The 10,513-nt window shown below is 44.4% G+C and overlaps 1 protein-coding gene across 1 annotated transcript; it reads left to right on the top strand.

The window, feature by feature from the left end:
* Positions 1 to 39: 39 nt before the first annotated feature.
* Positions 40 to 9,941, top strand: C7H6orf52 (chromosome 7 C6orf52 homolog). The gene is made up of 6 exons (XM_043908560.1): positions 40 to 415; positions 1,028 to 1,149; positions 5,984 to 6,069; positions 7,414 to 7,588; positions 8,953 to 8,998; positions 9,624 to 9,941. Exons 1-6 carry the CDS (start codon positions 394 to 396, stop codon positions 9,779 to 9,781), a joined length of 609 nt encoding a protein of 202 aa, XP_043764495.1. The 5' UTR covers positions 40 to 393; the 3' UTR covers positions 9,782 to 9,941.
* Positions 9,942 to 10,513: the final 572 nt, after the last annotated feature.

The raw sequence follows: 10,513 nt of genomic DNA on the forward strand, positions 1-10,513 counted from the left end.
AGGCCCCGTTTCCGGGGCGTCTACGGAAGGGGCGGGCACTTCCGGTCAGGGAGGGACGCGGGGAGCGGGCCCAGTGTAGCCGAGTGGTGTGTGTCTGTGGATCCCAGGCTGTGATGGCTGGTAGAGAGTTACGTCTCCTAGTTGTGCTGGAAGCCGTTTCTCGGACTCATTCTCTGTAACCGGGCGAGGAGAGGGTGGCCTTTAGGGTTCGCCTTGATCGGAGGGGTCCGGTTCCTGCGCTCCCACCCGGGCCGCATAATCTCTCCGAGCACCTTTCCTTCCTCTTGGTTATGGCTTGACGAACCCTTAAGGACTCGTCGGCCAACGTTGTGGCACATTCAGGAGAAGGACGAGGACCCTTTACTCGAGGGGAGTAAAGACAGTACTTGGAAGATGACGGGTCTAGTCGTCCTTGGTGAGTTTCCGGAAGGGAATCTCATTTATTCACCACCTTTCCTGAGTTAGCTGCAAAGTCAAACGGTAATAAAAGCCAGTATGAGTCGCTCAATCGTGTCCGACTTTGCCCCATCTCCTGTGTCCGTGGGATTCTCCAGGCAAGAATACTGCAGTGCGTAGCCTTTCCCTACGCCAGGGGATCTTACAGACCCAGGGATCGAACCCGGGTCTCCCGCCTTGCAGGCAGATTCTTTACTGTTTGAGCCGCAATGAAAGCACAGATAGTCCTAGTTTAGATTTGAGATTTTCGTGCGATACAGAGCTTCAGAGACGTGTCAGGAAGGACAGCTTCGTACAGACTTCCAACAGAGTAAATCCCGGAGCGTAAAATGAGCCTCCTAAGCACCCTACCGGTGAATATGACGGATAGGAGGTTGAAACATACATTGCTGTCGACCTTTCAACCCGCCCTTTTAGACCTTAGTACAGTCCTATAGCGCTTAGGCTCTTGTCTCTGAGGACATCTGTTCACCGGTGTTCTGAATCGTCAGTACGTGGGTAACTCAGGTTTGTTTTAATCGATGCTGGTTTGGGTCTTGAACAAATGAGCTCATTTTGGTTGTCATTTCAGCACAAGGAAAGCCTCCTGCGCGCTTTGGCCGCTCTAAATGTTGGGACTCCTCAGGCACTGAAATACTATCTCATTCTCAGTCGCCTGAAAACTGTGTTCATTGTTTGACAGTACAGGCACAGGTGAGAGAGATTGCAGGTTCATTTCCAGACCCTCCCATTAACGTGTCACACAAAATCTTTTCTTTCCCAGTGTTAGGTTTATATTATACTGCACTCTGTTAAGTGTGCCGTCCCATTATGTCTTGGGCTTCCCTGATAGCTCAGTTGGTAAAGAATCCGCCTGCAATGCAGGAGACCGGGTTCAATCCCTGGGTTGGGAAAATCCCCTGGAGAAGGGAAAGGCCACCCACTCCAGCATTCTGAGCTGGAGAATTCCATGGACACTCCATGGAGTCTCAAAGAGTTGGACATGATGGAACCACTTTTACTTTCACCATTATGTCTAAGAAAGGCATAGTCTTTAATTGAAAAATATTTTATTGTTAAAAAGTGCTAACTATCATTTGAGGCTTCAACAAGTCCTAGTAGCAACGTCAGAGATCACTGCTCGCCATAGAAAATAGGCTAATAATGATCAAGTTTGAAATATTCTAAGAATTACCAAAATATGACAGAGGGACGAAAAGGAATCAAATGCTGTTGGGAAAATGGTGCTGATACACTTGCTCAATGCAGAGTTGCCACAGACTTCTGATTTGTGTTTAAAAAAAAGCTGGATCTATAAAGGACAATAAATTGAAGTACAGAAAGAGATACGGCTGTAATTCCTTCATTTTGTGCTAGTTATTTAGTCACAAATTGTTTTACTTTTTAAATTCTTTTCCTCTATCTTGCTTGTTCTGGTGGCTCTTTCATCAAAGAACCACTAAGTCAGAGTGTGAATTGCTCTAGGGGTGTCCACTGGGCATGGAATGAAGTAAGGAGGACATTTCTTGAAGTTTCATTTTCTGTTTAAATACATGATTCTTTGCATATCTTTATTTAGGAGGAAGTGGTAGTCTTTCTCATGCAAAAAGAAAAGAAACACTGAATAAAATTGTTTCAAAATCATGTACTTTATGTATTTCGTTGCTTCAGGAATCCCCCTGGTGCCCTGCCTTATTACCCCAGTGAAATTTCAAATGCTGTTTGAAAAGAATTAGTATTCATTTGAAATTAATTTTAATATATCATGATAACGGTAATTATCATAGCATCTATTACTATGCTTGTCAATTACAGTCTGATATATAGATTGTCACACTTTTCCCTGCTTAAGTATCTGTCGCATTTTATTTTAAATTAAGTTTTATTGGAGTAAAGTTGAGTATCTGTCACATTTTAGAGAAGAACCTTGTGGCTTAAGAAAGTCTTTTGCTCCAACCAGGAGACTTGTAGAATAGAGTGAAAACCACAGTGCAAGCAACATAAACATAAAATGGTTTACTCCTCTTATTTTTTTTAATTGTAAAAAGTTAGTGGAGCCAGGCATAGAGCTTAGAAGACCTTAGAGCATCTGGTCCTGGGGCTCCTAATGGGGGAGAATCGATGGATAAGTTTCGGGGCTTGTGAATGCCCTGGAATTGCAAAATTGTATATGTATGTTTATGGAAGAGAGCATTCATAGGATTTCATCACATTTTCAAAAAGATTAATGCCTCTAAAGCTAAAATACTCTAATCTGGTCTGAGGATATAAATGGAGAAGTAGGTCCAGAACTCTCAAAACCACACAGCTCAGTAGCAGTAGACCCTGGTGTTGCTGCGGTTCACTTTTCCTTGGGCTCCAGCGTTGTGTCTTAACAAAGAAGAAAAGTGGTTTTTCTCTGTCTAAAGAAAAACACACAGTGCAATACATATCTGCTCAAATGGATTCAAACAGCATATACTTCCTGCCAAGCCTCCTGTTCTCTTTTCAAACACAGGATGGAAAAAGCCATTCAGTCTCATTCTCAGAAAACTGCAATTGCCAAGAAACCACCAACCCTTCCACGATAGGGCTTAACTCTAAAGCACAACGGGGTTTCTAGTTTTGCATTTAGATTATTGATAGAAAAGCTTTTTGCGCTTGAGCCAGGCATTGATTTATTCATGCATTCAATATTTAGTGAGCACCTGGCTTTGTTTGGTTTGCTAAAGAAAAAAAGCCAGTCTTCGTTTTGCGGGGTGGGTGAGGGTGGTTAGAAGGTCGATATACTGAGCTAAAAGCCGGATACAGTGGAGAGAAATCAGCCTTGTTAGAAATCTCATGTGAGTCTAATGTTGCTGCTCTGTTACCCTCCCTTCACAGTGTCACAGGTAGTAAGTCCGTTAAATCTGGTGACTACGGAGATTGCGTGTGCTTGTATTCTCAGAGGACTTTGGTCTCCTCTGCATGTAGAGCTCAGGGAGGCAAAGAAAGTGGGCTACTTTCCCTGGACCCAGACCTGAAAGAAATTTGTTTCACCTGCTTCATGAGAATAATCCAAGTGAACTATGGGAGGTTTGCGTTTGAGACTGTTAGAGATCAAAGGAACGTTTGTGAACTCTTCCTTGTCACCATCATTTAAAATTCTGCCTGAATGTCCATCTTCATCTCTGAAGTCATGCTCGTAGCATCTGGCCCCTGCCATCTTCCTGGGTGGGTGCACATGCCTTACAGATTTCCTCGCAAATACCAGCCTCCTTACCACCGTATCATGAAGGGTCAGCTCCCACATTGCTTTACCACTACCGCTCCATCTCTCACTCAGCCAAAATTCTCATTGTCTTTTTTAAAAGTCTAAAATAGAAGGAAAAAAGATAATGCTTTTCTGAAAGAATCTTAACTGATAACATGAAGTTTGATTTCTAAGCTGCTAAAATATTTAAGAATTTTTTTTTCTAAATACAATGAACTGTGAATACAGCAAAAAAAAAAAAAAGAAAAAAAGAAGCAGGCTCACAGATAACAGAACAAACCAGTGTTACCAGTGTGTGTTGGATGGGGTCGGGGGGCAGGGGAGGTACAAACTGCTGGGTGTAAGATTGGCTCAAGGATGTATTGTACAACATGGAATATAGCTATAATAGCTGTTAATGGAAAATAACCTTCAAAATGGTATAAAAAATTTTAGGGAATTACTATTTTTTAATGTTTCAGTTTTCCACTCCTCACTGCCAGTTCTCGTTAACTGTGCCCATTGCTGCTATGCTCTGCTCAGTTGTATTTGACTCTGTGACCCCGTGGGCTGTAGTCCCCCAGGCTCCTCTGTCCATGGGATTCTCCAGGCAAGAATCCTGGAGTGGGTAGCCTTCTCCAGGGAATCTTCCCGACCCAGAGATTGAACCCACATCTCGGGCATTACAGGCAGATTCTTTAGCCCTGAGCCATCATGGAAGCCCCAAGAATTATTTTTAATTTCATGTAATTTACAGCAGTGGCTTAAACAAGAGATTTCTTTCTTAAGACAAAGGCTTTTGGAGGCGGGTTGGTCCAGCATCAGGGTCTTTTCCAACCAGTCAACTCTTCACATGAGGTGGCCAAAGTATTGGAGTTTCAGCTTCAGCATCCAGTCCTTCCAATGAACACCCAGGACTGATCTCCTTTAGGATGGACTGGTTGCCAGTCCAAGTCTCCTTGCAGTCCAAGGGACTCTCAAGAGTCTTCTCCAACACCACAGTTCAAAAACATCAATTTTTCGGTGCTCAGCTTTCTTCATAGTCCAACTCTCACATCCATACATGACCACTGGAAAAACCATAGCCTTGACTAGATGGACCTTTGTTGGCAAAGTAATGCCTCTGCTTTTTAATATGCTATCTAGGTTGGTCATAACTTTCCTTCCAAGGAGTAAGTGTCTTTTAATTTCATGGCTGCAGTCACCATCTGCAGTGATTTTGGAGCCCAAAAAAATAAAGTCTGACACGGTTTCCTCTGTCTCCCCATCTATTTGCCACGAGGTGATGGGACCGGATGCCATGATCTTAGTTTTCTGAATGATGAGCTTTAAGCCAACTTTTTCACTCTCCTCTTTCACTTTCATCAAGCGGCTTTTTAGTTCCTCTTCACTCTCTGCCATAAGGGTGGTGTCATCTGCATATCTGAGGTTATTGATATTTCTCCTGGCAATCTTGATTCCAGCTTGTGCTTCTTCCAGCCCAGCGTTTCTCATGATGTACTCTGCATATAAGTTAAATAAGCAGGGTGACAATAGGCAGCCTTGACGCACTCCTTTTCCTATTTGGAAGTGAGAAGGATAGAAAAACAACAACAAAAAACACCCTCCAGCTAAGCAGACTCCCTCTGCCCACGAAGCTTTCCTCAAGCCCCTTGTGATAGTGCTGTTTACATCTTATTAGCTAGACTTTGGCCACCTGGCCACAGGGCACATTGCTACTTCCAAATAAAATCAAGGTTCTATTATTAAGGAAGAAAAGGAAACCAGATATTGGGTGGCCCCTAACTGTGTGTGCACAGCTGCTAATCGGTAACATCTCCCTTGAACACACAGGGAGATTAAATTACTAGGGTATAAGCTCCACTCTGGCACCAGTACCAGGCACCTGCGTTGTGTATTGGAGGGGCTCGGTAAATGACGGGTGAATGGTTGAACGATTAGAATTCATCATGATGATTATTTTTCACATTACAGGTAAATAGAAACTACATTAAACACTTGAATGGGGCTTCCCAGGCGGCGCTAGTGGTAAAGAACCCACCTGCCAGTGCAGGAGATGTCAGAGACTTGGGTTCGATTCCTGAGTCAGGAAGATCCCCTGGAGGAAGGCATGGCGATGCATTCCAGTATTGCCTGGAGAATTCCATGGACAGAGGAGCCTGGTGGGCTACAGTCCAGAGGGTCACAAAGAGTCAGACACAACTGAAGCGATCTTAGCATGCACACAAGCATTTGAATAGTGGACTAGTATTAAGAAGCTACAAGGAAATGGCCAGGCTCTATGTGTCCCTGTTTAGATTCAAAAGTTATTTTCTTAAGTTTTGACATTTTGTGTAGACTTGCTGCTCAAAGTGCGTGGAAACTGGCAGAACCTCAGGCTCCCCTCCAGATGGAATTCAAATCCACATTGTAAACATCCTCAGGTAATTTGAATGGGCCTTAAAGTTTAGGAGGCAGTTTGTTGTGCTTTTAAAAAACTACTAAATTACAGAAATATTTCTTTGAAAATTTTTCCATACTTGCATTAAGGTATGGGGGTGTGTGTGAGTGTGAGTGTGAGATAGCACTGCTTCTGTGGTTAGGGTGTGTGTGTAAGAGAGAGAGCACTTCTTCCCACCAGCTGGTTAAGGGGGGGTGTGTGTCTTCATGTGTGTGTGTTAGGGTGTTTTGGTTAGGGTGTGTGTGTGTTGGTTAGGGTGTGTGTGTGAGAGAGCGAGCGAGCGAGCACTTCTTCCCACCAGCTGGTTAAGGTGTGTGTGTTAGGGTGTTTTGGTTAGGGTGTGTGTGTGTTGGTTAGGGTGTGTGTGTGTGAGAGAGCGAGCGAGCGAGCACTTCTTCCCGCCAGCTGGTTAGGATGATGATTTCAGCCTGCAGTGGGTGTTTAAAGAAAAGCCCACTCGATGCTGATTCCAGTAGTCATTCTTTGCAGATAACTGAGGAGAGAAACATCAAGTTGTAGTCTTTGTCTTAAGCTTTTAATTAAAAGTGACTAATCACTTTTGATTAAAAGTGACTCCCTTACACATTATTGTGCGGGGGCTGGAGACTTCTGTGTGCCTCACAGTTGCCCACCACGCACTCCCTGTCTGCCCCACGCCCCCAACCTCCCCTTTGTGACGGCTTCCCGGGGGTCCGACCGTTGGGGGAGGAGGCAGGCAGCTCAAAGCCCAGCCCACAGTTTGCAGGGGCTCCTCCAGGTGACTCCAATATGCTCCTCGTCCCAGTACTCCAATCCTCGCCCGTCCCACGCACTCCTTAACCCACCTGAAAGTCGAGGAGTTAACTGCCTGCCAGGAATGGTCACTGCAGGTATTTCCTATTTCTGAGGCAGCTGGAAGTGCTATTTGTGGGCTTGAGAGGGTTTAGACCAGGGGCTGGGATCTTTGATGCGGGGGTGAAAACTGGATTCCCAGTCACTTTTTCAAGGGTCTGGATAAATGGCTGGACAGGAGAGTTGTGCAGGTTTGGGCTCAACTCAGCAGGATACTTATTACTGGTATTGGCAAAGGTGTGCCGGTTTTTCCTGTTCTGAATGAAAAGGCTGATAGTGTTCTGTTTCTTAACACAGTTTGGCAATTGACAAACTACCGCTTTGAAAATAGGTGTTCTTAAAACAGTGAAAAAAAAAAATAATAAAAATTAAAAAAACAAAACAGTGAAAGCAGGTATCCTCCTTAACTTGGAGAAAGAAGAATCGAGCCCCGGGGCTTTGAGCGATTCTGCCTTGACTGTTGATGTCCTTCCTCTCTTCTCCCCGCTGCTCTTAGAGTGAAGCCAGACTTCCCGTCCTGCCAGCCTCACCCCTTTGGCAGCTGGTACGAACAACAGCAGAGTGGTTATCCTGTCTACAGCTCCGGCTGCGGGGCGGGTGGAAATGGACCCAACCTTTATTCTGTGTGTGAGACCTCTGTTTACCCGGCTGAGACTTCGCTTCCACCCAAGGTATCTCTCCCTGGCATGGATTCTGCGTTGTTCGCGTGTCCGGCATGGGGACATCTTTTTCCTTTCTCCGTGCCCTGGAGAAAGTGAAAGTGAAGTCACTCAGTCATGTCTGACTCTTTGCGACCCCGAGGACTGTAGCTCACCAAGCTCCTCCATCCATGGGATTCTCCCGGCAAGAATACTGGAGTGGGTTGCCATTTCCTCCACCAGGGGATCTTCCTGACCCAGAGATCAAACCCAGGTGTCCTGCATAGTGGGCAGATTCTTTACTGCTGAGCCACCGGTGGCTGGAGAGAGGAATGGTAATAACTTACACTGCCCCTGGAGAGCCCACGGAGTCTGGAGTAACTAACCAAGATCTGTCTGGGGAGTGCTTCTGGAATTTATGTCCTTCCTTACCTAAGAAGATGATGAATTAGTCTTCTTTTCTGTAGCCTCTGCGTTTCCTCAACAGCAACCGTCTGGTCCTTGGCTGAGCCGCGGGGTTGGGATGGGATTGGAAGGCCACGAGGGGTATGTGCCCATGGAGACTTTGCAGATTGTCACCTGGCAGGAATGGCAGAGCTCCAGGTGCAGATGTGGGTGCAGGAATTGTGGAGTCTGATACCAGGGTCTCTGCTATCTGGTGCCTCCCCCCAGACCCCAGGGGGCCTCTCAGATCCCTGAAACTGCAGAGAAGGCAGGCGCCTCTGACCAGTGCTCCTCCTGTGTGGGTTTTCTTCTATGGGCTCAGCTCACCTGCTGCATGATTGTAGTATTTTGTCATTTAAAGACTCTTTGAATCAAAGGTCAAAAGCTTGCTCAAGAGGGAGTTTAGTGTTGTAGATTTCTTTTTTTAAAAATAGGACTTAAAACAATTTTATTTGACTGTGCCGTGTCTTAGTTGCGGCATATGGAGTCTAGTTCCCCCGACCAGGGATCGACCTCTAATCCCTTGCATTGGGAACACAGAGTCTTAGCCACTGGACCTCCAGGGATGTCCCTGAAGGTTCTTTTATTTATTTATTTTTAAAAATATGTATTTATTTGATTGCATCGGGTCTTAGTTGGAGTACACAGGCTCTAGCACAGATTCTCTAGCTGCGTCACATGAGCTTAGTTGCTCCTTGACAAGTGGGATCTTAGTTCCTCAACCAGGGATTGAACTCGTGTCCTCTGTATTGCAAGGCAAATTCTTAACTGCTGGACCACCAAGGAAGTCCCTATGAAGGTTCATTTAATCAAAATTCAAAATAAAGTTTGACTGAAAGGGATTTTAGTGTTGTAGATACTCTTTTTGAAAGCTAAATTTTTCCAGGAAAGTGTGTCAATAGCAACCCTTTAAGTAAAAAAAAATTTTTTTAACATACTGATTTTCATTGTAGGAAACCACACCTCTAGCTGAAAACCAAGATGAAGATTCACTCGAAGGTAACAGAAGCCTTACGCTTAGTTAAAAACAAAACTTACCCTTTTTCCAGGTCCCTCATTCACTTAGCTGGCTATAAACTGAGAGATCCTACTGGAAAGTTCCAACGTAGGTCTCCCTCGCTTGGTTTCTGAATTAATTGTTTTAAACCATTTCTTCGTTTCTATCAGTCTGTTAACTGAACAGATAAAGCAGCATGTTATTTTTCATAGAACCCTGTCTTAGGGATCTGGTCCTGGCTTACTCCTTGGTGTCATATCCACCCAGGTCCTCATGCTAGAAACTCAAGACTTGACCCCCGCCCCCGCCCCATCCCTTCTCTCTCTTCTGCTCCAAGTTGAATGCATTTCTGAGTACTGTCCATTTGTCTCCAAATTCTCTCTCAATTCTGTCCATTCTCTCCATTTCTCCCATCATCTACTCATTGAATCCGGTAGCACCGCTTTTGTAGCTTCAGTTTCTGTTTTTAAAGTCTTATCGAAAGTAAACATGCAATTTAAAAAATTAATATTAAATATCTGCACTATTTCCTGCTGATGTTTTTTAAAAGCTCTGGTTTTAAGCCATTTCTAATATGTGTCCTGTAAAACTCTATTTTTTCCCCCTATGTATTATTGGCTTCTGCAGATCCGAATCTCCACTTGAATATTGAAGAACTCAACAAAGAGTTTATGGTGAAAAGTGAAGAGCTCTACCAATCTCTCATGAATTGCCACTGGCAGCCTCTCGATACAGTGCACTCAGAAATCCCAGACAAGACCCCCCAAGAGCAAGATGCTTATTAAGCTACCCAACTAACATGTAGATTGTGTCTTGTTTTGTTTCTGTTTTAAAAATAGTTCTCCGAGGAAGGCACTGGATTGTGTATGTAAATATAGATTCCCAGGACTTAAACTTGATTGAGATGACAGAATGTAATGTAAATAAACTTTACCAGCACGTTCATTTCTGGAAGTGTGTTGTATTATGTGGGTGCCAGCAGAGGTCACATCCAGCTTCCTTGGTGACTCTGGTAAAGAATCCACCTGCCAACGCAGGAGACTCAAGTTCCATCCCTGGGGTGAGAAAGATCCTCTGGAGAAGGAAATGACAACCCACTCCAGTACTCTTGCCTGGGAAATCTCATGGACAGAGCAGCCTGGCGGGCTATAGTCCATGGGGGTCACAAAAGAGTCAGACAAGAGTTAGCAACTAAACAGTAACAACAGAGAAGAGAGGTCACAGAACTATCAAGTTAGACCAGGTTGCGCTGTAAGGCATTTGAAAATATGTGTCCTAAAACAGCATTGTGAATCAACTATAAAACAACATTGTAAATCAACTACATAAAACTATATGAAAAAAAAGGAGGTAATGGGTTTAATATGACATGGGCCTGACCTAAACTGATGGTGGCATTAGCTACTCTGATATATAGAATGATTTGCTGCTTTCCTCTGTTCACAAACACTGCAAGCCTTCTCACCTGCATCTGGTGTAGAAAAACGTAGATTAGAACTAGATGTTTGATCTCCATC

Source organism: Cervus elaphus, chromosome 7 (genome assembly GCF_910594005.1).
Source record: "Cervus elaphus chromosome 7, mCerEla1.1, whole genome shotgun sequence".
Classification (NCBI taxonomy): domain Eukaryota; kingdom Metazoa; phylum Chordata; class Mammalia; order Artiodactyla; family Cervidae; genus Cervus; species Cervus elaphus.